This window comes from Sturnira hondurensis, unplaced genomic scaffold (assembly GCF_014824575.4).
Source record: "Sturnira hondurensis isolate 20B ecotype Veracruz unplaced genomic scaffold, ASM1482457v3 Scaffold0021354, whole genome shotgun sequence".
NCBI classification, from domain to species: domain Eukaryota; kingdom Metazoa; phylum Chordata; class Mammalia; order Chiroptera; family Phyllostomidae; genus Sturnira; species Sturnira hondurensis.
In genome coordinates, this window is record NW_028093985.1 from 3,339,644 (window position 1) to 3,366,224 (window position 26,581).

Consider the following 26,581-nt stretch of genomic DNA (forward strand, 5'->3'; position numbering starts at 1 on the left):
AAATGGATATAACCACTTCATTCATTCACTCACTCATTTGTTTGTTCATTTATTTTTAATCCTCACCTGAGGATATACTTATTACTGATTTTAGAGAGAGAAACACTGATGTGAGAAACACTGATCAGTTGGTTGCCTCCCATACACACCCCAGTCAAGGATCAACCCCACAATCTAGGTAAGTGTCCTGACCAGGAGTTGAACCAGCAACTTTTTTCAGTACACCAGGTGATGCTCCAACCAACTGAGCAACCCAGCTAAGGTGAAACTGATGTAACCACTTTAGAAAACTGTTTCTCAATATTCACTAAAGCTAAGCACATACCTCATGAATCAACAATTGTACTCCTAGGTATAAGGTCTGTGCAGAAAATGCCCAGCTATTATTAATACAATAAGAATGGTTTGCACGACATTGATGTAACCTGGCAGCCAAGAAGAGTGGACTGGATGACTTCACTATACTAGTCAGTAGGGGCTGCAGACCCATTGAGTGAGTGTGTGTACTGTGTGGCTCTTGCATTCAAAATTAGTGAGGAGAGCAATGAATCTGCATCAAATTTTATGTTAAGCTTGAACATTCCTCCATGGAAAGTATTCTGATGATTCAGAAGGCCTCCAAGGATGATGTAATGAGTACAATGCAAACAGAAGTGTGGCAGAAATGCTTCCAAGATGGTCAAGAATCTGTTGAAGGTGATCTGTGTTCTGGAAGGCCTGCAACAAGCAGAACACCTGAGAATTTTGAATGTGTACGGGCTGCAATCAACAAAGATTGGCAACTGACAGTGTAAGAACTAGAAGCTGATCTGAGGACTCCAAAAACTACTGTGCCCGACATTCTGATGCAGGATCTTGGCATGAAACATGTTGTGGTAAAATTTGTTCCACAGCTTCTGCTACCAGAGAAGGAACATCATGATGCAGTTGCTAATGACTTGATTTAACCAGCTACCAATGAACCAGATTTCCTCGAGAAAGTCTTAACTTTGGAAAGGTCTGAAGCATCAATGTCTTATGTGCAATGTTTCTTGTATCTTCTTCAATAAATGACTCTATTTTTCAAGGTGCATGGCTGGATACTCTCTGGACAGACCTCATACCCAAGAAAAATGAGTGCATATGTCCACCACATATGTATAAGAATGTTCACAACAGCTTTATTTACAATAGCCAAAATGTCCATCAACAGGAAAAACAAATAATCGAATTGAAGTCATACAATGAAATACTACACTACGCTAAAAAGGAATAAATTACCACTAAATCTAACAACATGAATAAATCTCAGTCAATATTGGCTAGGGGAAGGGAGAAGAATAGACACATGAGCGTTTATTGTATGATTTCATTTATATGCTGTCCAAGAGCAAACAAAAACAATTTATGATTATGTAAGTTAGATCCTTTTGAGGTGGTGGCATAAATAGGTAGGGGAATGAAAGAACCTTTTTGGTTGCTATAAAAGTTCTATATGTTGATCTGAGTGGTGGTTACAGGGGTATATACAAATATACAAAAACCATCAAGCAGTACACTTAAGATTGGTTCACACTTCACTATATGTATTAACATATCTTAGCTGAAAAATAAATAAAACAGCATAGCACTGTATTAAAAAGACTTATGGAAAGTGAAAAAGCATGTGAAATTACACACTTGTGAGTCTATTATGATAAGCAGACACCTTATATAATAGATTTTTTTAGGCAGTGTGATTAGATATGACTTAAGATAATGATCCCTTAGTGAAGGATACAGAGACTAAAGACACAAAGTTCTAAATAAACTAATCTAAATGAGTTAAATGATTCTCTTCAACCATTAGTCTAATAGATATAAGGGATTGTCTTATTTTCTCAATACATTATTTTTTTGGTATATAGGGAATCTTCTAAAATTTCAATTCGAGTCACACTGATATAGAGATGAAATCTCTGAATATAGAATAATATGGCTCCAGAATAATGATGAAATGCTTGTACCTTAGAAGGATGTTTCTATGCCTGTTTTTAAAGAATACATATGCATATTTTGTCAGCCAATATAGCTTCTTGCACTTGAGAATTCTGAACAATTCTCTTTTCTTCTAAAGATGAGGACCTACTTAAGTAAACAGTGATATTCAAATACTGTGGCCATTCTGCCATTACATCAGTGATGACGTTGCTTTCTTTCTTTAGTGTCCTGCTCAAATTTATATGACCTTCAAATACTGCAAACAATACGACTCTCTGATGAATAAGATTCTAACTGATGTCTGTCCTAGTATCTAGAACTGAAATATAGAAAACAGTAAAATTCTTTTAATTCGGCTGTGTAACACCTCTGGACAAGTCTCTGGGCCCCAGTTCCTCTTCTCTATTATGGTGGCCCTGGACTAGAGCTAAATAAATTCTCTAAGGTATGTTTTGGTTCTGACATTTTACAATTTTACTGATGTTGAATCATAAACAAAAATACTCCTACTGAATGAATTCACTAAGCCATACTTTATACCAGAAACTAAATATTCATATTGCAATGTTACTAGTGCTACAGATAAACCAAAGTCAGAAAAGGTAAACAGAAAGCAAATGTTTACTGAATATAATGTATGATGAATGATATCACCATGACCTTGGAAAATATACATAGCTACAAATGGAATAAGTTAATATTTAACTTTATTAATTCGTGTTAAAGTTAGTTCATATGTCTTAAATGCAGTTTCATATATCACACAATAAAGCTGGATAATGTTAAATGGCTCATCACTTCTATTCCAAAGTATTACTACTAGCATTACAAAATGTTAATACTAAAATCCTACCAAGAATGCATACTGTACAGTAACTAAACACTTAACTGGTAAATCTCATTAGCACAACTGGGTTAAAAAGCCTGCAAGTTTCAGGGGAGTAGTACCACCTGATACTTCTATCAATCCCAGTGGATTTTTTCCTAAGAAGTTACTTTGGTTTAAATGTTCAATTCATATATAAAACTTAAGAAAAATCTGATTATTTTTTAAGAGAAACAAAAACGAGGCTTACCTTATCCAGTCTCTTTTGCCAGCTGTCCTCACGTTTTACCATTAGTTCAATACAATGAGAAAGGGTAGCAAGGATTCCAGCAGTAGTTGCTTTAAAAGTTATTGCTTCCCCTTTAAAGTCTATGCCATTAATTCCTTTTGGTGTTACCTGTGGAAACACTGAAAAAGAATGTTATTCACTGAAAATCTTTCCAATTAAAAAATAATTCTTTGAAACTTAACATTAAAAACTGTTTGGAGAACTAGCAAATTGGAGTAAGCTTTCAGAATATATATTGCCTCTTGTTGGCCAACATAAAAAAATTTCCATCCACACTCCATCATCAAAGAAGTTTGTAGCAGCAAATAATCCTTTTTTTCTAGATTCTGTTTTTTGAAACCTATTTTCTGTGCTGTACTCAGTGAATAAACTTGTAAGAGTAATACTTTAATAATAATACTCTAACAGCTTAGAGTATGGCCTACTTATGGCAAGAACTATGTTACATTTTGAGAAACCTAGAATTTAAAAAATATCCAAAGATAAACTATACAGTTGAATAAAACAATATAAAATTTTTAAATAAATGTCCAAATTTAAGTCCAAGACCAATGCACACATTAAATCATTTTATGTTCCTATTTCATAATATTAATTAGGAGTTAGCCTTTGAATGAACAAGAACATAGTATTCTACTATTAGCTACTATGAAAACATTGCAATAGAACTCTTATAAATGAAATAAGGATACTTCTACCTTTAAAAACTCATATGGAGACATGACAGCAAAATACAGTTCATAGTAGAACTGATAAACTACTTCATCGAAATTTAAAATGCATGCTTTTCAAGATACAGTCCAAAGAATTATAATTGCAGCTATGTGAGATGGGTAAGTCTAGAGATCTAATACACAGCATGACTATAATTAATAATGCTGCATTGAGTGCTAGAAATTTGCTAACAAGTAGATTTCAGGTGCTCTCATCACCAAGAAAAGGTAATTATGTGAGATAATGTTAATTAGTTTGACTACAGTAATCATTTTTGTATGTATGCCAAATCATCACATTGTACACCTTAACTGAGAAAAAATCTTTGTAAAGTCTATGTCTGATAAAGGATTTATAACCTTTATAAAGCTACATTATAGATCAATATAGATTATTAACATATTCTATATTGCAATATAGATTATATACTGTAATCCCCTAACTCAAAAACAAGGAAACATATAACCTAATAAAAATTGGACAAAAAAATCTGAATATACACTTCAAGGAAGAGATGACAGATAAGCACATGCAAAGATGCTCAATACCATTAGTTACGAGGGAAATGCAAATTAAAAACCACAGTGAGATACCCCTACAATGTATGAGAAGACTAAAATTTAAAGACTGACTGTGCCAAGTGCTGACTGAGATTTGGAGGAACTGGGCCCTCCTACATGGCTGGTGAAATATACTTTGGCAGTTTCTTGAAAAGTTAAGCATACCCCTACCATATAACTCAGCCATTCCACTCTTAGATATTCACTCCAATGAACAGATGAGTGAGTACACAAACTGTGGTGTATCAACACAAAGGAATACTACTCAGCAGTAAAAAGCAATCAAATACTGATAATATGCAGTAACAATGATGAATCTCAAACTAAGAAAGAAGTCAGAACAAAAAACCCATAACCTGTGTAAATCCATTTGTATCGAATTCTTAAAAATGCAAACTAACCTACAGTGATAGAAAAGAGATCAGTGGTTGTTTGGGAAGAGAAGAGAGATGACCAAGGGGATGTAGGAAAATTTTTGGAGGGTGATGGACATGATAATGATCTTTTTTAAAGAAATCCTTATCCGATACATTTTTATTGGTTTTAGAGAGAGAGGAAGGGAGAGAGAGAAACACTGATCCCTTGTACCCCTGCACCACACAACCTAGGTCTGTGCCCTGACTGGGAATTGAACCCATAATTTTTTGGTGTATGGGACAATGCTCCAACCAACTAATTCACTGGGCTGGGGCAATAATGACCTTAACTGTGGCAAAAACATCAAAACTTACCAAATTGTACATTTAAATATGTATGATTTATTGTATGTTAATTATATCTTAATAAAGCTGTTAAAAACATATTATTTTATTCTCATATTTTCCCTTAAAACTTTTCTGTCATTGTAACTTCTATATTTTCTACCACTCATGCCAAGATTGTGGTTTTCTTTTAACTGCTTTTATTAATAATCAACTTAAACACTGAAATCATCTGTGTTCTATATAAGACATTGCGTGCAACTGTAACAGTGAACCCTCCCTGCTAAATGCTTAATTTATATACCTGTCAGTACAAGATGAAAGAGCAATGTGAAATGTCTTTGAAAAAACTCCAGAAATAGAGAAATGTACTGTTTCAGCTGCACTTAATACTTTCAGCAGACACCTAAAATCCTTTAAAAATTTATATAGGGGTTACGTAACAGATTTTTAGGCTTTCAAATAGTTGACATTTTCAACATTTAGTGTTCCACACATAGTAAAGTCTCTGAAATGACTGTCTCATTACATTCTGTCTGGAAATGGAAGTATGAAGACAAGAAGTCATCTTAATTGGTCATCCACTGGGCTCCTCTACGTACTGACTACTTTGATTTTTGTTCCAAGTCTCTTATACCTTATATTGTAAAACTATACTAACACTGATAGTAAAACTTAAGCAAAATCTCAAAATACTTGATAATTTTAGATGAGCAAACATATCTAATATTGCAGCTGAAAATAAGGAAAAGATGATCTTAAAAAGACAAGGTGACCATGTTTACTGGAATAATGATCATTTTAGTAAAAGAAGTAGAAAATATGTGAATGTAACCAAACATATAAATGGCAGAAACAAAAGAAAAAATAATCTATAACTTTTAAAATACTTAGGCTCCAAAATTATCATTAAGATTTATAGTTCTTTCAGTCGACCTCTGCCGTACACACTTCACTAATCTTTTTAAGATTTTATTTTTAGAGCGAGGGGAAGGGAGGGAGAAAGAAAGGGAGAGAAACAACAATGCATGCATGAGAGATACATCAACTGGCTGCCTCTCAAATGCCCCAAATTGAGGACCTGGCCCAAAACCCAAGCATGTGTCCTGTCTGGGAATCAAACCTGTGACCTTCTAGTCAGCAGGCTGGTGCTCAATCCACTAAGCCACACCAGCCAGGTAACTTCAATAATCTTTTAAAGGTACTAACAATCAGATAATCAAGGAACCTGTAAAATAACATGTCAGAAAAAATGGTGGTAGGAGAACTGTAATCTCTTCCTTTCATTAAGGCTCTCAAATACACTCTTTTGAATAGTAGACAACCTAAGGGGCAATCCTCACAATTTCTATGCTCAGGAGTTTTTCGTTTCTGAACATGAAGAATATACTCCAAATGACCATGTACCCCCATACAGGGGCAGAAAAAAACTGGTGTAAAAGTCCCTCTGAACATACAGGATGACAAATTTATTTTAATCTCTCCTCACCTGTCTACTATGACCCTGATATCACTTATAACAGGGTCTACAATCAATTGGTTTAGGACTACTAGCCTATTATAGATTTGATTATTCTAAAAAAATAAATTACATTTGGCTAAGAAACTGTATTTAAAATTCTCACATGAAAAAATCTGTGAGCTAGCCCTAGACAGCATGGCTCAGTTGGTTGGAGCATTGAACTGTAACCAAAGGGTTGTGGGTTCAATCCCCAGTCAGGCCACACATAGAAATCAACAAATGAGTCCATGAATAAGTGCAACAACAAATTGATGTTTCTTTCTCTCTCGTCCTCTCTCTCTAAAATCAATAAATTAGTAAAAAACATTAAAAATAAAAGTTCACTCATATTTTTTCTAAGACTTTTATAGTCTTAGCTACTAATTCATTTTGAGCACATTTCTGTACTTTGTGTGAAGTAGGGGCTCAACTTCATTTTTTACATACCGAAATCCAGCTGCGTAGCATCACTTGAAAAAAACATTTTTCCTCATTGAATTGTCTCTGCACCCCTGTGAAAAACTGAATTACTGTAAATGTGTTTATTTCTAAACTCTCAATTCTATTCCACTGATGTGTATGTCTCTGGTTATGCTAATACCATACTTTACTGTTGCTTTTGTACTAAGTTTTGAAGCCGGAAATCTGGGTCCTCCCACTTTGTCCGTTTTCAAGACTGTTCTAGCTATTCTGAGTCATCTGTATTATATGGATCCTATGTGAATTACAGAATCAGCTGTCCACTTTTACAAAAAAAAATACCTGGGACTTCAGTAAGGACTCCTTTAAATCTATAGGTCAATTTGGAAAATACTGAATTCTTTTATTTTTCCTTCTCTTTTATTGTTGTTCAAGTACAATTGTCTCCATTTTCTTTCCTCCACTCCCTGCCAACGCTAGCCATGGAGAATACTCAACTCTTAATAATATTAAGTACCATGAACATGGGGCATCTTTCCATTTATTTAGGTCTTCTTTAATTTTTTCTAATGCTTTGTTATCTTCAGAGTAGAAGGTTTGTGTTTTTTTTGCAAAACTTATTCTTTTCTGATGCCATTGTAAATGAAGTTGGTTATTAAATTTTATTATTACAATGTTCGGTGCTAGTGCATTAAAAATACAACTGACTTTTAATATTGATTTTATATATACCCTACAATTTTTCTGAACTCATTTATCACATCTAAGTTTTTTTAGTGAATTCTTTATATTTGCTCTATACAAGATAATGGCTTATTGAGAATATATGTCATTTATTCCTTTTATTTACTTTTTAAAAATTATTTTATTGTTGGTCAAGTACAGTTGTTTGCATTTACTCCCCACCACTCCCCCCAACCCCAGCCAAACCCATCTCCCTCTCTTGCTTCCATCCCCCCTTGGTTTTTGTCCATGTGTAATTTATAGTTGTTCCCGAAAACCCTTCTTCCCATTATCCCCTCCCACGTCCTCTCTGGTTACTGTCAGATTGTTCTTAATTTCAATGTCTCCAGTTATATTTTGCTTGGCTTTTTCTTTTGTTGGTTAGGTTCTAGTTAAAGGTGAGATCATATGGTTATTTGTCCCTCACCGCCCAGCTTGTTTCACTTAGCACAATGCTCTCCAGTTCCATCCATGTTGTTGTAAAGGGTAACAGTGCCTTCTCTCTCTCTGCTGTGTATTCCTTTTAAATCTGGATGCCTTTTATTTATTTTTACTCCCCAGGTGTCCTGGCTAGAACCTCTAGTACAATGTTGAAAGGGGCAAAAGGAACATGCTTGTCTAGTTTCTCATCTTAGGCGGAAAGCATTCAGTCTTTCAACATTCAGTGTAATTTTAATTGTTGGCTTTTCAGACACTTTTCATCAGGGTATCCATTCCTAGTTTGTTTGTGTGTGTGTATATATATATGTGTGTGTGTGTGTATATATATATATATATTTTTTTTAATCATGAAAGAGTATTGGATTTTGTCAAGTGATTTTCTGCAAATACTGAGATGATCACTGGTGTTGGCCTTTATTCTACTGATATAACATTCAATATTTTTTTTAATTTAAACTAACGTTGCATTCTGGGAGAAATCCCATCTGGTCACAGTGCATAATCCTTCTTCTGTTCCTGGATTTGGTTCAGCAGTATTTTATTGAGAATTTTATGTATATTCATACGACATATTGATCTGTAGTTTTCTTGTGATATCTTCACCTAGTTTTGAAATCAAGGTAAAACTGGCCTCCAATTCTATTTGTGGAAAGAATTCGTGAAGAACTGGTATTAAGTCTTCTGTAAGCAATTGGTAGAATTTGCCAGTGAAGCCATCTGGGCATAGGCTTTTCTTTGTGGGAAGTTTATTACTCATCTCTCTCTCTTCACTTACTATTGGTCTATCTGCATTTTCTTAAGTCAATTTCAATAGTCTGTGTCTTAGTACCTTAGGCCATTTCATTTAAGTTACTGCATTTGCTGGCATACATCTGTTCACAACATTCACCTATAACCCTTAGTGTTTCTATAAAGTCAGTAGTAATGTCTTCCCATTCATTTCTGATTTTAGTAATTTGAGTCTTCTTCCTTTTTTCTTGATCAGTTTAGCTAAATGTTTATCAGTTTGTTCTTTTCAAAGAACCAACTTAAAATTGCACTGAATTCCTATATTTTTTAAAAATTCTCTTCCTTATTTTATCACAAAGGTGTTCCAGCTACAAATTTCCTGCTAAGCACTGCTTTAGCTGCAGCCCATAAATCTTGGTATTTTTGCTTTTATTCACCTCATGGTACTTTCTAATTTCCTTTGCGATGTCTTCTTTGACCCACTGGTTATTTATGAGAGCATTAAGTTCTACATATTTGTGAATTTCCCAAATTTCTGTTACTGATTCCCAGTTTCAGTCCATTGTGGTTGGAGGACATGCTTTGTATGATTTCAATCCTTTTAAATCAACCTTGTTTTAGAGCCAAGCATAAAGTCTATCCTAAAGGTTCCATGTGCAATTGAGAAAGATATATATTCTCCTGTTGCTGGGTGGAGCGTTCTGTAGATGTCTACCAGGTCTGTTTGCTTATACTATTTACTTTATTTCCTTAATATCTTCCAAGTTGTTCTGTCGATTATTAAAAGTTAGGTACTGAAGTCTCAAACTATTACTACTGAATTGTCTTTTCTTCTCTCTTCAATTTGGTTAGTTTTTGCTTCATGTATTGTGGGGCTCTTTTGTTACATGTAACTATGTGTATAATTGTATCTTTTTATGGATTGACCTTTATAATCTCAGAAAATCTCTGTTACTAGAAACATTGGGTTGGCCAAAAAGACTATTTGTTTTTTATCTGTAAGATGGGTGTAGTAGCACTTAGTTGTCTAACTTCATTTGAAATAATTTTGTTGTACTGTACTGTGACAGCTGTCATATCAGCTTACATTAAAAAAAGTATCAAAATTGGTGAATTTTTGTGCAGTCATTTTAATATTCAGGATGGAAGAACATACACAATTTCAGCATATTATGCTTTATTATTTCAAAAAAGGCAAAAATGCAACTGACATAGTAGTAAAAATTTAAGCAGTGTATGGAGAAGGTGCTATGACTGATCGAATATTGTCAAAAGTGGTTTGCAAAGTTTCATGCTGGAGATTTCTAAATGGACGATACTACACAGTTGGGCAAACCAGTTGAAGTTGATAGCGATCAAACTGAGACATTGAGAACACTTGTCGTTACACCACAGAGGAGACAGCCAATATACTTGAAATATCCAAAGCAACAAAGTCATTGGTGAAAATGAAAGAGTGTGTCTTTTATTTTTCAGAAAAACCATATGGACTTTTTGGCCAACCCAATAAATTAAGATGGTATAGAATATAGCAGAACAAAATTTACATTAGACATAAATAAGAACTTTGTTCACAGAAAATTAAGGAAACAGTTTTACCACGATCTGTAACTCTTGAGGTCTTTAACTATGGAAAGTGTTTTCTCATACCAGATTTTCCTCTTGTGCAATCTTCAAGTTAATTGCCTTTCTTCTGGAAATATTATTCCTGCTCAAGTCTTCCTCTCCCCTCCCCCTAATATCCTATTCTTGTAATATTTACTGTTTACTAGCTAGTTCTAAATTTTTTAAACTTTAGCATACTCACTACTACAATATGTGATTTAGACCAAGGTCCTTCATAATGGCCTTAATGGTGAAACTCCTCACAATTATTTGAAGATGGCATTATCTGGTCAGCCAAAGCCTGTTGGACCCTAGCCCTACAACCCTATCTACCGGTATCTGAGAGATGACTGATGTAACCTAACCCCAGACTACGATCAATAGTACCAGATTTAAAGACTAAATGTTCTACTACTTTACCAAATTACATACAATGCTTCTAATTTACTTCTAGAGGTTGAGCACAGAAAGATACTTTACACCTATGGTGATTAACAAGCGTTAATTTCCATTGACACTGAGAAAGAAGACTTCCACAAGTGTCCTGAAAACATGATTCAAAATGTCCAAAATTATGCAGCTAGCTTGTGTAGGACATCTTCTAAATGACAGCAATAATCCTGCCTTTTATTGACTGGTTTCAGGTCTCTCTTCAAAAAGAGATGTTGGGGTTATCCTCAAATGTCTGGAGATCTGACTAACGGTTCATATTTAGGAGTCTGAAACTGGAAATTCCATATGTACTAGCAGGATATTTTTAACAGCGGAATTCATCAAAGGGTGCCCTGGTAGTGAGACAGCTTGGTCATGACAGACCCTTGAAAATCTCTATTTATAGGTCTTTCTCTATGTCCATTAGTGTCCTCAGAGTTGCTTTCTAATTTTGCATCAGAAAATATTCCTGGTTGGTAGGAATTCTGGAAATGGGGTTACAGAAAAGAGCTGGGGATTGCAGCTTTCAGTGTGTAAACTTGCATTTAGTCCTTGACTACCAGATTCTTGGAGATAAGCAGAATAGTGACATTGTTAGATTTCAATAATCAGTATGTAAGTTTCCACTAATCACTTTATCAATAGCCTGATACACCTATCTTTTGCTGTGCCAGGTATTCCTGAACTATAACTCTCTAGTTCAGGTTCTATAGGAAATAAGCTTCCATTCTCTTTTGGGGAATGTAGGTGTGGTAGACAAGAGGATGTGTCATGGAAGATGGAATCTGTGAGTTTTACAACTTCAATAATATTCTCAATATCCAAACAAAATGTTTTTTTCTATTAAAGCAAATTATTCATTTCGAAATTAAAATGTAACTGAAAGAAATTTCCCAAAGTAAGCCCTTAATTCCATAAAGATATATAAACCTAGGTGACATAATAAGATTCAACATTTTTGTCCCAAGTTATGAGGACAACTTTGTAATAAGCTAGTATTTTGCGAAATTGGGAGGGAGCTAGGTTATAAAGAAAAAGTAGAAAGCCACGATGAAATTAAGGAATAAGAAAAGAAAAGGAAGACTTCCGGCCAAGACAGAGGCATAGGTAGACACACTGTGCCTCTTCACACAACCAAAATAAAGACAACTATTTAGAAACAAAATAACAACCAGAAGTAACAGAAAATTGAACTGTATGTGGAAGTCTGGCAACCAAGGAGTTAAAATAGACACATTCATCCAGATGGGTAGGAGGGGCAGAGCCAGGCAGCTGGGAGGAGAGGGGCAAAAAAAGCAGTAGCACTGGGGGCCCCAAGGCAGCAGCTGAAAACCCTGGGCATGCAAGATGGCAGGGTGTGTAGGTGGCAAACAACTAGAACAGGAACAGAACCACAGAAATGGAGGCCACACGGAGGGTTAGCAACAGGGGAGTGGGTGGAGGAGAGAGGGGGAAAAGGTACAGAAAATAAGTAGCATAAATGGTAGGGAGAAAATAGGGGGAAGGCAAGAATAGTATGGGAAATATAGAAGATAAAGAACTTATGACACATGGACATGAACTAAAGGGGGGGAACGTGGGTGGGAGAAGGTGTGCAGGGTGGAGGGGAACAAAAAGGGAGTATGGGACAACTGTAATAGCATAATCGATAAAATATATTTTAAAAAAGAAAAGGAAAGGAAAAGATTGGGGAGAGAAGCATTACGGTTTAGTATCAATATTCAGGTAGAATACTCCCATGTGCTCTCTGAAATAAAATAATTACTTCCATGCATACAACAATTTAAAAAATTATTTGAAAACATGAGAGCCACAGATTTTACTTCATAGTCTTTCATAACTTCAGCAAAAAAACCAGACTAACTCTATTATTATTTAATGAAAAAATGTGTATTTTATCTACATGTGTTTTTCTGAAAGAAACTTTCACTTTCCACCAGTTTCACAGCTTTGTAAAAATTAATCACATGTTAGGATACAAAGCAAGTTTCAATACATTTAAGATTAAAATCACACCAAGAATCTTCTCTGATCATAATACCATGAAGCTGGAAATCAGTCACAATAAGAACACTGAAAAACACACAAAGACATGGAAGCTAAATAACATGTTAATAAACAGTGAATGGGTCAACAATGAGATCAAGGAAGAAATAGCATGAAACAAATGAAGAAAATAAGGACACAAAACCCCCAAATCTTTGGGACACTGGAAAAGCAACCCTAAGAGGACAATTCATAGCTTTATAGGCTTATCTCAGAAACATAAGAAAGAACTTAAATAATCTAAATTCACACTTAAAAGAACTTGAAAAGAAACAACAAAGCCCAAATTAAGTACAAGGAAGGAAATAATAAAGATCAGAGCAGAAATACACAAAATAGTCTAAAAAAATGACACAAAAGATCAATGAACCCAAGAGCTGGTTCTTGGAAAGGCAAACAGGATTGACAAATCTTCAAACAGGTTCATCAAGAAAAAAAGGGAAAGAACCCAAATAAAATAAAAAAATAAAAGGGGAGAAATAACAACTGACACGAAATGAAATACTATGAAGAGCTATATGCCAAGAAACAGGACAACCTGGACAAAACAGGTAATTTCCTACAAACATTCAATATTTCAAACTTAAGTCAGGAAGATTAAGAAAATCTGAACAGAACACATCTAGTGAATTTGAAGCAGTAATCAAAAAACTCCCAGCAAACAACAGTCCTGGACCAGATGGCTTCATAGATGAATTTTACCAAACATTCCAGAAAGAGCACCTATCCTCCTCAAACTATCTCATAAAGTTCAAGAGAAGGGAAGACTCCCAAACTCATTTCATGAGGCCATCATTACCCTAATTCCGAAACCAAATAAGGACATTACAAAGAAAGAAAATCATAGGTCAATATCCCTGATCAACATAGATGCTAAAATCCTCGACAAAATATCAAATACAGCAAAAAGATCATACACCATGATCAAGTGGGATTTATTACAGGAACACAAGATTGATACATTTGTGAACCAATAAATGTGATTCAACACATAAAATCAAAGAAAAACCCCATGATCACATCAGCAGATACAGGAAAAGCATTTGATAATATCTAGCACTCATTTATGATCAAAACTCTCAGCAAGGTCGGAATAGAGGGAACAAAGAAACCTAAACATAATAAAGGCCACATATGAAAAACCCACTGCGAGCATCATACTCAATGGTAACAAACTACAAGCATTCCCCTTAAGAATGGGAACAAGACAGGGATGTCTGCTTTTACCTTATTCAACATAGTACTGGAAAGTCCTAGGCACAGCAATCAGACAAGAAGAAAGAAAAGGCATCCAAGTTGGAAATGAAGAAGTAAAACTCTTTACATGCAGATGACATGATACTATACATAGAAAACCTCAAAGATTCCACCAAGAAACTACCAGAACTGACCAATGAATTCAGCAAAGTAGCAGAATACAAAATGAACATCCAGAAATAGGTTATATTCTTATATGCCAATAATGAACTAACAAAAAGTGATATTAAGAAAATAATCCTATTCACAGTTCCATCAAAAATAATAAAATAACTAGGAATAACCTAAGCAGGGATGTAAAAGATCTATATACAGAAAATTGTAAGATGTCAAAGAAAGAAACAGAAGAAGATACAAATAAGTGGAAGTACATACCATGTTCATGGACAGGAAGAATTAACATCATTAAAATGTCCATACTACCAAGGCAATCTATAGATTCAATGCAATTCCTCTCAAGTTTCCAATGACATATTTCACAGAACTAGACCAAAATATTTCAAAAACTTATATGGAACCACAAAAGGTCTCACATAGCAAGGGTGATCCTGAGAAAGAACAAAGTTGGAGGAACCATGATACCTAATATCAAATTATACAAGGCCATAGTAATCAAAACAGCCTGACACTGGCATAAACACAGACATACAGATCAATGGAACAGAATAGAGAATTCACAAATAAGCTCACACTTTATAGTCAATATTTGATAGAGGAAGCAAGCACACACAATGGATTAAAGGTAGTTTATTCAATAAACAATGTTGAGAAATTGGACAGATACATGCAAAAAATGAAACTAGACCATCTTTTTATAAGACACACAAGAATTTAAAATGGATTAAAGACTTAAATGTTAGATGTCAAGCCATAAAAATCCAGGAAAAAACATCGGCAGCAGAACCTCAGATAATGCTCATAGAAAATTTTTATCAGATGTATCTCCCCAGGCAAGGGAATTGAATGAAAAAATATATGGACTACATCAAAGTGAAAAGTTATTGCACAGCAAAGGAAACCATCAACAAAATAAAAAGACAATCCACTGCACAGGAGAACATATTCACTGATATACCTGATAAGGGGTTAATATCCAAAATTTATAAAGAACTTAAAAACTCAACACCAAAAAACCAAACCACCCAATTAAAAAACGGCCAAAGGACTTGAACAGACACCCCTCCTAACAGGACATTTCAATGGCCAACAGACACATGAAAGATGCTAAGCATCATCAGAGAATCATCATAGAAATGCAAATGAAAACCATGAGGAGATACCATCTCACACCTGTCAGAAATGGCTATCATCAGTAAATCAACAAACAAGTGCTGGTGAGGATGTGGACAAAGGGGAACTCTTTGGCATTGCTGGTGAGAGTGCAGACTGGTGCAGCCACTGTGGAAAGCAATATGGAGATAACTCAAACATTAAAAATGGATCTGCCTTCTGACCCAGGGATCCCACTTCTGGGAATATACCCAAACAAACCAAAACACTAATTTGAAAGAACATAAGCACCCTATGTTCATTGCAGTGTTATTTACAATAATCAAGATTGGAAGCAGCCCAAGTGTCCATCAGTAGATGAGTGGATAAAACAACTATGGGAAATTTACACAATGGAATACTACTTGTCCATAAAAAAGAAGAAAATTTTACCCTTTGCAACAGTGCAGATAGACCTGGAGAACATTATGTTAAGTGAAATAAGCCAGTCAGAGAAAGACAAATACCAATGATTTCACTCATATATGGAATCTAATGAACAAACTGAACTAACAAGGAAAATGGTGACAGACTCATAGATGGGTGGAGGGTCAGAGGGAAGTGAGGGGATGGAAGGATTGAGCAAAAAGGTAAAAGGACTTGTGGACATGGAGAATAGTGTGGTGACTGCTGCAGGGAGGAAAGTATAAGGTCACTAAATGGTAATGGGAAAAAATACAATAAAGATGAATTTAAAATTACTCACTTAGATAATTCTTCTTCTTTTTTTGTTTTAAAGATTTTATTTATTTATTTTTAGAGAAAGGGAGGGAGAGAAACATCAATGTGTGGTTGCCTCTTATGCAACCCACCTTTCACACCCCCCCCAACTGGGGACTTGGCGTATAACCCAGGCATGTGCCGACTGGGAATCAAACTAGTGACGCTTTGGTGTGCAGGGTGGCACTCAATCCACTGAGCCACACCAGCCAGGGAGGTAATTATTCTTGTTATATAGTTAATGATTATAAAACTTTAGAAAGTTATAGTTTATTCAGCTGTGGTAGGAAAATATACTACTTACACTTTTCCTTATTGCCGTTGGTATTATGCAAGAAGTCTCCATCAGAACGTGTTGTAGGAAAGTCATCTTCATCATCTTCTACCACTGAATAAAACATATTTAAGGATATTAGGATGAAAGGAAATAGAAATTAACCAGTTTATTCTTACATTCAGCTCAGTCAATATATTCTGGATTCTTGGAGTACAAGATCTTAGTCAACTCTGTATTTATATATGACCAATAAATGTGCTATAGGAAGTCTTCAACACATTATCATAAAAACTGTACCTATTCTCATTTGTATAAGGGATGGTGTTAAAATGTGAGTTATTTTGCCCTTTAGTCTTCCTACTTCCCTTAGGGCAATTTCATAATTCCATCAGAGGCCTATGAGGGGTGAACAGGCCTGAAAGAGTGTAACTTCCATGCAGCAGGTACTTTAGCTTGCCTTCGGGAGTTCCTAAATTTACCATTTCTGAACATGCATGGAAAAAATAATGACTTACAGATGTGACATCAATTTTCATGATTCATCCCAGTGTATCTGTACCTGGAGATCCCTTCTAACTTACTCAATTCTAGAAAAACCAAAATCTCCTGTGTTCTCCTCTGCACACCACTTTGTTATATGTCCTCTTTTTCTACTGCCTGACACACTAAGTTTCTACACTATGTATTCTATTTTTAACGCAAATTTCTAGACCTTGGCAACCTTATCCTCTGCTTTCTATCAAGTGTTTTTATGATTTCTTTATTTTATTATTTTTGAGGAACTCTCCTTCTACAGAAACAATCTTCATCTCAAATTGTCAAAGTTCTTGATTGTATCTCTTACCCCAGAGGTAATTTGGCTTTACAAAGAACATCTGATCCATTTTAGCTTCTCTCTAATAGGTGCAAAGCCCATTCCTATTCCTTACTCCTTCCCTTGACTAAAATGGTAGAAATCACTATAAAAAGTACCTTTATTCTGTATTGCCATTTCCAATTACTGGGCTATTTCATTTTTTCATCACTTGAAAATGTTGCTACTCATCTGTAACAGTTTTTTTCAAACCATAAGCTGCTACTATCTACTAATAGCTATCATTCACTTCTATCTAGCTGGCTAGTATGAATATCTGACTTGATACTTTTCTTTTCCATGTCCATCATTTCCACAGACTTCAATATCCATATTGAAGCCTCTGCAGATACCTAAATCCCAAGATTAATCAGATTCCCAAATTCTGTGGATCTTCTTTGTCTCATCAATTGACCATATCTTTTCAAATATGGTCAATTCTAGAAATTCATTAACACTGCACACTGTTCTGTTTTTAAATCAGAATTCACCATCAGGTAAAATTCTGACCTTGACTCAGTACTACTCTGATTAACTGCTCTTAAATAGTGAAAGATCTGTCTTTCACTCATCTCATTAGTACCTACTTTGGGTTACTGAAGATTCACTTTCATATCCCTAACCATCCAATAGCCTACTACCAACAAACAGATTTTCAATCTTCTTTTTCTAGCCCCAAAATATATAAAACAGATGAACATAAGAGCCTCTCTGCCTAAAAAATGGCCTTCCCCATTTCCTTCCCAACCAAGCATTCCTTGTCCATTCTTGAGGTGCCTTTAAGGAACATCTGACATGGTTTGAAGCCAGTGTCTCCTGCCCCAGTGAGAGACATTGGTTTCCTTTGCCAACACTCAGATCAACTGTGCTAAATCCTATCTTTGGATCTTATGCATCCCTGCTTTCCTTATCCCTGAAATAACCCAAATTAACTATGTTAATAATACCAGCTATTATTTACTGTTTTTCTTTTTTTTGCTATTAAGCACAATTAACATGTAAATTCTCATTTTAATTGCCACAATTTTGTATGCTGGATATAACATCTTTTTTACAACTAAGAAAAGAGATATAGAGAAATGTTTTATCAATAAACAGAAGAGCCTTTCCTTTAACGTGGTGCATCTGTCTTGTTTTAAAATCAAGCAGTATGGTTAGGTTAAAGATAATGTCGTCTATTTCTGTAATCCCAGAGTAGCTAAGACCTAAAGGGTTAATTAAACCTTACTGAAGTATGTGTGGGAATGGCAGAAGATCACGTTAGGACAGCCTTACTAGCAGTTCTGTTCAAACATTTTACATGAGGACACTGATGATCACTTAAAATAAAAAAGAGTTTGCTACTATCATTTCAATGACACATTTACTGAACAAGAGCACCGTAATTCTTAAAATTCACAGACTTAGTTTTGAAATTTGATAGAAGTGTACATATAGAGACCCTTAGACTTAGGTTAGCAACTCTGACCTACAAAGTAGAAAACTAAGGTCCATGTCCTTAGTTCACCTTTATCCAGCATGTATTCTTAAAAACATCAATGTTTCTTAAAATAGCATTTATAGAAAAAATAATCGCTATAGGTAGATTTGTGACTCCCAAAATTTATATGCCAAAGTCCTAACTCCCCTGTATCTCACAAGGTGACTATACCTGGAGGCAGGGATTTTACAGAGGAAATCAAGTTAAAATGAGGTCATCAGGGTGGGCCCTAATCCAGTATGACTGTTGTCTTTATAAGAGGAAGAGATTTGGACAGAGACACAGAAGAATAATGATGTAAAGACACAGGGAAAAAACGAACATCTACAAGGCAAGGAGAGAGGCTTGGAATAGCTCCTTCCTTCATGGCCCTCAAAGGAAACCAACCCTGCCAACAACTTGATCCTAGACTTCTAGCCTCCAGAACTGTGAGAAAATAAATTTCTGGTGTTTAAGTCACCCAGCCTGTGGTACTTCATGGCAAACTAGTCTACCACTGTTATTTACTCAAAATGAATAATGATTAACATTTTTTGAATCTTCTACACAAACTGGTTACAACTGACTTCCAACTTCTACTCCTCCCAATGTCGTGTGTGTCCTTCAAACGCTGTACACTTTTGGTGTGGATCATTTAAAAATAATTAAAGAATCCAATTCTGAATATCCTGATTTTGTTTAAAGGGATATTCTCACACAAATGAAAGTGGGTATGTAGTGTTTTATTTGATAAAAAAAGTTTTATGCAGTCAACTTTCTGTATCCATGGACTCAAAGTATTTTTTAAAAAGTTACCTTGTTGCTGACACATACTTTATAGATAGGCCTACATTGGTTGTATCTGTACTAAACATGAACACACGTTTTTCTTGTCATTATTCCCTAAACAATACATTATAACAACTACTTACAAGCCTTTAACACTGGACTATTATAAGCAATCTAGAGATGATTAAAGTATATAGGAGGATGTGTGTAGATTATATGCAAACATCACTGCATTTTACACATGGGACTTGAGCATCTGCAGACTACTGTATCAGCTGGGGGTCCTGGAACTGATCCCTCATGAATACTGAGGGACTATTATATATACATTTTTTTAAGGAAGGAGAAATCGTTCACCTACATTTATTTTTGGAGCAATAAACATCAAATGTTAATGAACCAAAAACTTAAAAGCATATCAAACCTAAAGAACTTCAAAGCAATTTAATTTTGTTTAAATTTTAAGAATATGGGCTTCTGTTACTGGCCAAGATGGAATGAAGTATTTATCCCCCGAGTAGCATGAAACTAAAACCTACAAAAAACATATGAAACAATGGTTTTCAAGACATTGTCTATTAGGCAAAAATGGATGGTGAGCCCTGAGTGGCAAGAACAAATGATGTGACCTCCATGATTGTCTGACTTACTGCCTCAGGAGAGAGTTCAAGCTGCAGAGTAAGGAGGAACCCAGTAGAAGCCCAGCAGACTCTATGAGGCGAGGAAATGGAGCTCAGCGTCCAGAGACAAAGGCAACCCGAGTTCACAAGACAGAGTACTAGAGAGGAGAGAGCTACACACAGAAGAACCCAGGAGACCAAGAGAGGCCCCCTTGCATGTTCAGTAGAGTACTGAAGGCACACACAAATGAGGAAACTACCGAGGTCAGGGAAAAAACCACTCGCAAGGATTCCAAGAAACAGTATCCAAAGCCAACATCGGGGAAGGAAAAATGTACTTGTAGTACATCACTCAAAGTAGAATGATAAATTAAATGTGTGCACTATAAACTAGCCACTAAGATAACAACTATAATAAGGAGATAAAAATGGAATTATAAAAATACAGTCAATCCCAAAACACAAAGAAAAAGAAAACAAAGAACAGAGAAGACAAAAAAGATTTGAACTCATATCAAACACATTTAATAAGACCAAGAAATGAAACCACTACAAGCAACTTAGTTATACTGGGAATAAACTTAGTGCTGTTCAGTAATAATTCTGTGAGTAGTGCACTTCTGCCTTAATAGCAAGTAAGAGAAAATTGAAGAACAAGTGTTGACACTATCAGTAATATCTTCAGCAGTAACCAAGAAAAAGTTCAAAACATACAGTGTAAATTAACTGAAGGTCATATCGCTCTTGAAAAGAACTTACTATAAATTGTTTTAAAATGTATACATAGCTCAACTACTAATTTCCTCTTCCATAAAAAAAAGGCCACATAAGGGAGAATGATGAGGAGGAACAGAAAGAAAGGTGAAAAGATACAGAAAGAGAGGAGACAGCAAAGAGAGAGGGGGAAACAGATCAATTGATTCCAGTCTGGAGGGTTTAACACGAACATATGCTTGTCTTTAAGACTCATCATGAGGTAAATTTATTAGACATAATCATGTAAAATACCCCATATTCTAAGATGACAAATACTCCCTTTTCTATAAAATAAAGAGCTTAAAGACCATTTAAAAATCTTCTCTGGAATATGGCATGAGTAATCAAATTAAATAAGATGTGTTGTTAAAGTACATGATTATAGAGATACTGAAATCTGTTGCATTGGGGGTTTGCAGCAAAAGTGACTATAATTGCCTCTATCAGTTAAAGACATTACCCTTTAAAATCAAGAGGCTTTAAATCCATTCATTCTCCAAGTAAAAATAGTGGTAATAGCCTAATTAACCTTTATCCCTTTGAAGTTCATCCTTGGAGACAGCATCAGCACAGGCATCAAAGTACTTCTGTAGAGTATCAACTTGTCTACAGAGGATATCTCTAAAGGTTTCCATTTCTGCCAATTTCTCACGTAAGCTGTGGCCTTTCTGCAAAATATAAAAAGAAGGGATGTGATCCAAGTTTACAAAACAGTAATTTATTTAGTCCTACAGTATTTTATCACATTTTAAGGCCAACACCTTATTAATGAAGGCAATGGGGTAAGGAGAGCGGTCAAGCTCAATGTAATACCCCCACGTATTAACTTGAAGTTGACCAACAGTGGCTAGACAGTGATAAGCATTAAGGAAATAAGAGCAAAGAAGCCTGACAATTTTCTCATGTAAAACTCAGTATTTTCAAATTACTGACATTGTGAGGGAAAAACGGTGAAAGACTTTGAAATGGGCAAAGATATTACTAGATGCCCTTTCAAAGGAATGGTGTGTGTCATCTAGAGCACCTTTAGCACTTCTGGAACCCTTAGGTTGTTGTTTAATCAGACAGAAGTCTTTCACTTCATTACATTTGATCAATTTAATAACTCTTTAAGGAGTAGAAAACTAGGAGTTATGGAAATGATTCTTGCATATCGTGTCCATAGATATGCAAATAAACTTTGTTCAGTGGAGATAACACTAGTTATTAATTTGTGGATATTGAACAATTCTGCATATATTAGCAAAATCATTTTGGCATTCTTAAGATTCTCCCTTGAACCAAATTTTTTCTTTACATCTTATCTGTTAATGAATGAAATAAAATCTTTGATATGTTCATCTTATATTTGTATAAGCCATAAATTTTACCCCTTAAAAACTACTGTGTAACGACTTTACAAAAATTATACTGTAGCAAAGTTCTTTCAAAAAACTATCAAATAAGTTCTGTCCACAACACTCAGTACTAAATTCAGTTTATGAGGTCTTCACTTAAACACATTCAAAACTGCAAACCTTGAATGAAGAGGTGGATGTTGCAGAATAGCCACTTGCCCCAGACACCAGGGACACCATTGAGCCATGTCGACGCAAACTGGATTCAGATCCATAACCAGATTCAGTCTAAAAAAGAAAGAAAACTATATGAAAAAGAATTAAATAAAAAATACTTAACACACAAAAAACTGTAACTATGAAATAACAGATATTAATTTATACTCATTTCACTAGATGTATGTTATGTGTCTGTATATAATCATTATGCTGTACACTTTAAACTAATATAAGGTTCTGTTAATTATACCTCAATAAAACTAGAAAAACACTTAAGAGAAGACAAGTTTTCCTATAAATTATTAAGACTGATATGAAATTGGGTAGAAAAGGACAAAAACTATAAATAACAGGAGATGGGCTAAGAAGTCTTGAACTGCTTTTAATTCTCTTCATATAACAAAGAAATAAACAGTGAGTTTTTTTAAAAAAGGACAATGTCCAATAATATTTCTCCTTAAGTTCTTAAAAAAAAAAAAGGTTTTATTTATTTTTAGAAAGGAGGGAGGAAGAAAGAGAAGAGAAACTTTGATATGTGAGGCTGTCTCTCACATGCCCCCAACTGGGGACCAGGTCAGCAACCCAGGCATATGCACTGACTTGGAATCAAACCCGTGACCTTTGGTTTGTGGGAAGATGCCCAACCTACTGTGCCACACCAGTCAAGGCTGTAGTACTGTGGTACCTCAGTACTCACTGTTAATTCGTTCCAGAGCCAACGAGTACCGAACTATTCCCAAGCTGCCATGAGATTGACACATCGACCTCTGTTTTATTGCAAGAGAAGGGCACTGAGTTGCGAGCAAGTGGCCAAGTTCTATAATGTTTTTTTTCCTCATCAAAATGCAGTAAGTACAGTATTTGTACTGCGTTATGCCTGTATTTCTTTATAGTTCTATTTCTAATACTATCACTTATCACTTTCTCAATGAAGCCTCTTCTATTACACCAGGCAATTGACTCTGTATTCTCAACCATTTTTAATATATCATGATTATGACATTTATCACTCAATTATATTTACATTTTATAATTACTGCCAAACTTGGTTCTTCTGGAAGAAGACTCTATCTTTTTCATTTTTGTAGCCACCTCAACAGCTCATGTTGCAAACAAAGTTATCAATTTTGTCGATGTACTAAGTAATCATGCAATGGAAAATAATCAACCTCCTAGATGCTGGGGCATACTCAGACTTGGCACTATAATACTTTTATCTAATTTGGATGAAGTTGGTACTCTTCAGAGCATCAATATTATATTCCACCATGAAACCTGCTCAAGTATTTTAGATCTCTGATTACTTTCTATAGCTATTTTGTAAAGTACTGTGCATGGTTTTAGTTCTAGTCCCTACACTTAAAAAGGCAAAATAACAGTCAATCATTTTCTGGTATCACACCTAGTATAAAACTCAACTATCCAATTAAAACAGTAGTTGTTTTAGGTTACCTGATTTTCAAGATTAAGATCAGGAATCATTAAAATTCAATACAATGTATTACAAAAAAATATTTCCATTGATATTTTTTATCTTATGTGCTCTATTTCCTGAAAATCCATTACATTTCCTACACAGGTATTGGTTTATTGCTGACATTATTCCAACTGCACAGTGTTCTTTTAGGTACAAGAACATTAAGCTTTTATACTGACTCAATAAATGAAATTATATTATTTTTATGCAAATAATATTAACACTAGTTGAAAACATTTTTCAGTTCAATTTATTAACAAGTTACATGTAAAAAAGACTATATGGAATCTAACTCCTTCTGCAAGACGTATATTATTATACACCATTCCACATCTCAAAGCAAAGCAATGTCTTTAGTGATGAAGCAAGTATTTTGGTACCAGGAAAGCATGTGTACTTCACTGTATGAAAATTATACCTCAAGAAAATTTATTTACTTATTTTAAAGGCACAACTATTATATAACAAAAGAAAACTGGCCAGGGTACAGTAGGGGAAGAGGAACAAAAAATTGGGGGGTGGGGGGCAGCAGAGAGTGTATAAGTAACAGTTGTCAAAACTCAACTGTCCAATTAAAATAGATACATTTAAGAATGTTTAATTATATCAAAACAAAGTAGAGAAAAGAAATAAAGGTAAGCTTGTTTCAATATAACAGAATTTACCAAAATAAAATTTTAATTACAATAATCATATAGTTTACAAACAGTAAGACTTTCTATCAAATAATATCCTGGAACAAACATACTGAGCTCGGTAGGTTCTTTAACTAAAATGGCTCTAGCTTCTCACTATTTGTGACAATAACACTAACTTTCTAAGTGTAGTGTTTCAACATTTTAACTGAACTGATCTGGTAAAGTTTTTCATTGGATTTAAATATATAAAACTGGAATTACAAATAAGAATCTATCTGTAACAGGTTAAAAATATAAGGTACTTCAGAAGTAACATCTCAGATACCTGTGCCATCCATTTCTAAACAAAAATTAGTCTGAATTCTGTTTAAATACAAATGACCCTATAATTTACCCTATAATCAATATTTACCCTACAACCAGTATTTACTATTTGTTTATTTGGAAAAGTTCAAAACCAATTTGAGGTTTAAATCCTAATGACTCTAGCTGCTTTATTTCCTGCTTTTCCTACCTACTTATTTCCTGCTTTATATCAATGTCTTAAATACAGCAAATCAAACTTTAAGATCTTGAAACAAAATATAAACACTACAAAGCTTCAGTAAGTGTGGCTTTACTGTAAAACATACTTCTCATATCCTTGTCTATTTTTTTCAGGTTTCACTACTTCAAAACAAGCACTATCTCCTTACAACAAAGACACAGAACAAAATTCTACCATAGTACTCTAGACATTTTACACCATTTTATGCAACTGGAGTAAATAATGTGGAGGCTGAGAGGTTAGTATAATTGTGTTTCTACCTTTACTAAAGTATCACTTAAATAAATTCTACTATAAATTATGTAAGTCATTCCAAGGAAAAAGAAAATATACCAATTCCATTGTTACTGAATTTAAATAATAAAGATTCACTTGTCATTATTTCGGTCAGTAACTGCACTAAGATAACTTCGAACATACAAAGTATTTAACAGATATATACACACACACACAAATGAATCCTCACTACTTAGAAAGTAGTCATTCTAGAAATACCTATAATTGTACAAATGGTTCTTCATTACGTAAAACATTCCTGATGGTCTCACCACAACATTTAGAGTAATTTTATGACACAGCTACAAAATGAAGCTACCTGAAATAATCAGTTTCAGAATAAAAATTAAATAACTTTCTCATTATTTAAAGGAATAGCTTCTAAATATTTAATTAAGCTTGACTGGCCTTCTTATTCACACAACATGGCTCTTCACTTTTGAGTTTCTCTAAAAAATCTATCAACAAAAATTACCAATATCTTTCAATGTTTTATAAGAATCACTCCATTTCTGAGCATTTATTTACTATTATTAAGAAATTAACCATAGCATTTCTATAATAGGTAATATGTACAGTTAATTTCAAAGTTTATATAGCACACAAATATGTTTTAAAAATTGTACTAATTTATGGGCATTTACATAATACTTAAGTGGCATAAATGCAAGCCTTGTTTCAAGATTCAGTATTTTATAAACACTGTCATGGGGCTGAAAATAATTCTAAAAGAGAAGTTGTAAAACTATTCTGAAAAGTAGAAATGTTGTTGACACATTTATTTTGGCTTCCCAAAATGTCCACTTTAAAAGCAACAATACTCATCTTGAATTTATAATATCTGCTTTTAGAAGTTAGAGTGGGTAAGGGAAGCAGAGACAAAAGTGGAAAAAAATTAGTTTCCAGTCACAATTGACACACTCATAAATGTTCTTAAAATTATAAGATGCTTTTGAATCTTATTAGTACGATTTTTATGGCTAATACTTTGCAGGCATGCTGGCTTTTTAAAAATCCTAGTCACGTTTCCACAAGAAAATAGAAGTTGAGCTTACTTACAATCTCTAATCCCCAATGGGATATTCTAAAAATACCGAATTCTATATAAAATCAATGAGAAATTCCAATGCAGTTAATGCAG

The 26,581-nt window shown here is 34.5% G+C and overlaps 1 protein-coding gene across 3 annotated transcripts in view; it reads right to left on the bottom strand.

Moving 5' to 3' along the window:
• Window positions 1–26,581, bottom strand: part of CERT1 (ceramide transporter 1) — a 112,409-nt gene that overhangs the window by 38,524 nt on the left and 47,304 nt on the right. For all 3 annotated transcript variants that reach the window (XM_037032290.1, XM_037032288.1, XM_037032289.1), the window contains 4 exons: window positions 22,464–22,571; window positions 21,476–21,614; window positions 16,497–16,580; window positions 3,036–3,193 (listed from right to left, as the gene is read on the bottom strand). In XM_037032290.1, coding sequence (XP_036888185.1) covers window positions 3,036–3,193; window positions 16,497–16,580; window positions 21,476–21,614; window positions 22,464–22,571 — 489 coding nt within the window. The remainder of the gene's footprint in view (window positions 1–3,035; window positions 3,194–16,496; window positions 16,581–21,475; window positions 21,615–22,463; window positions 22,572–26,581) is intronic.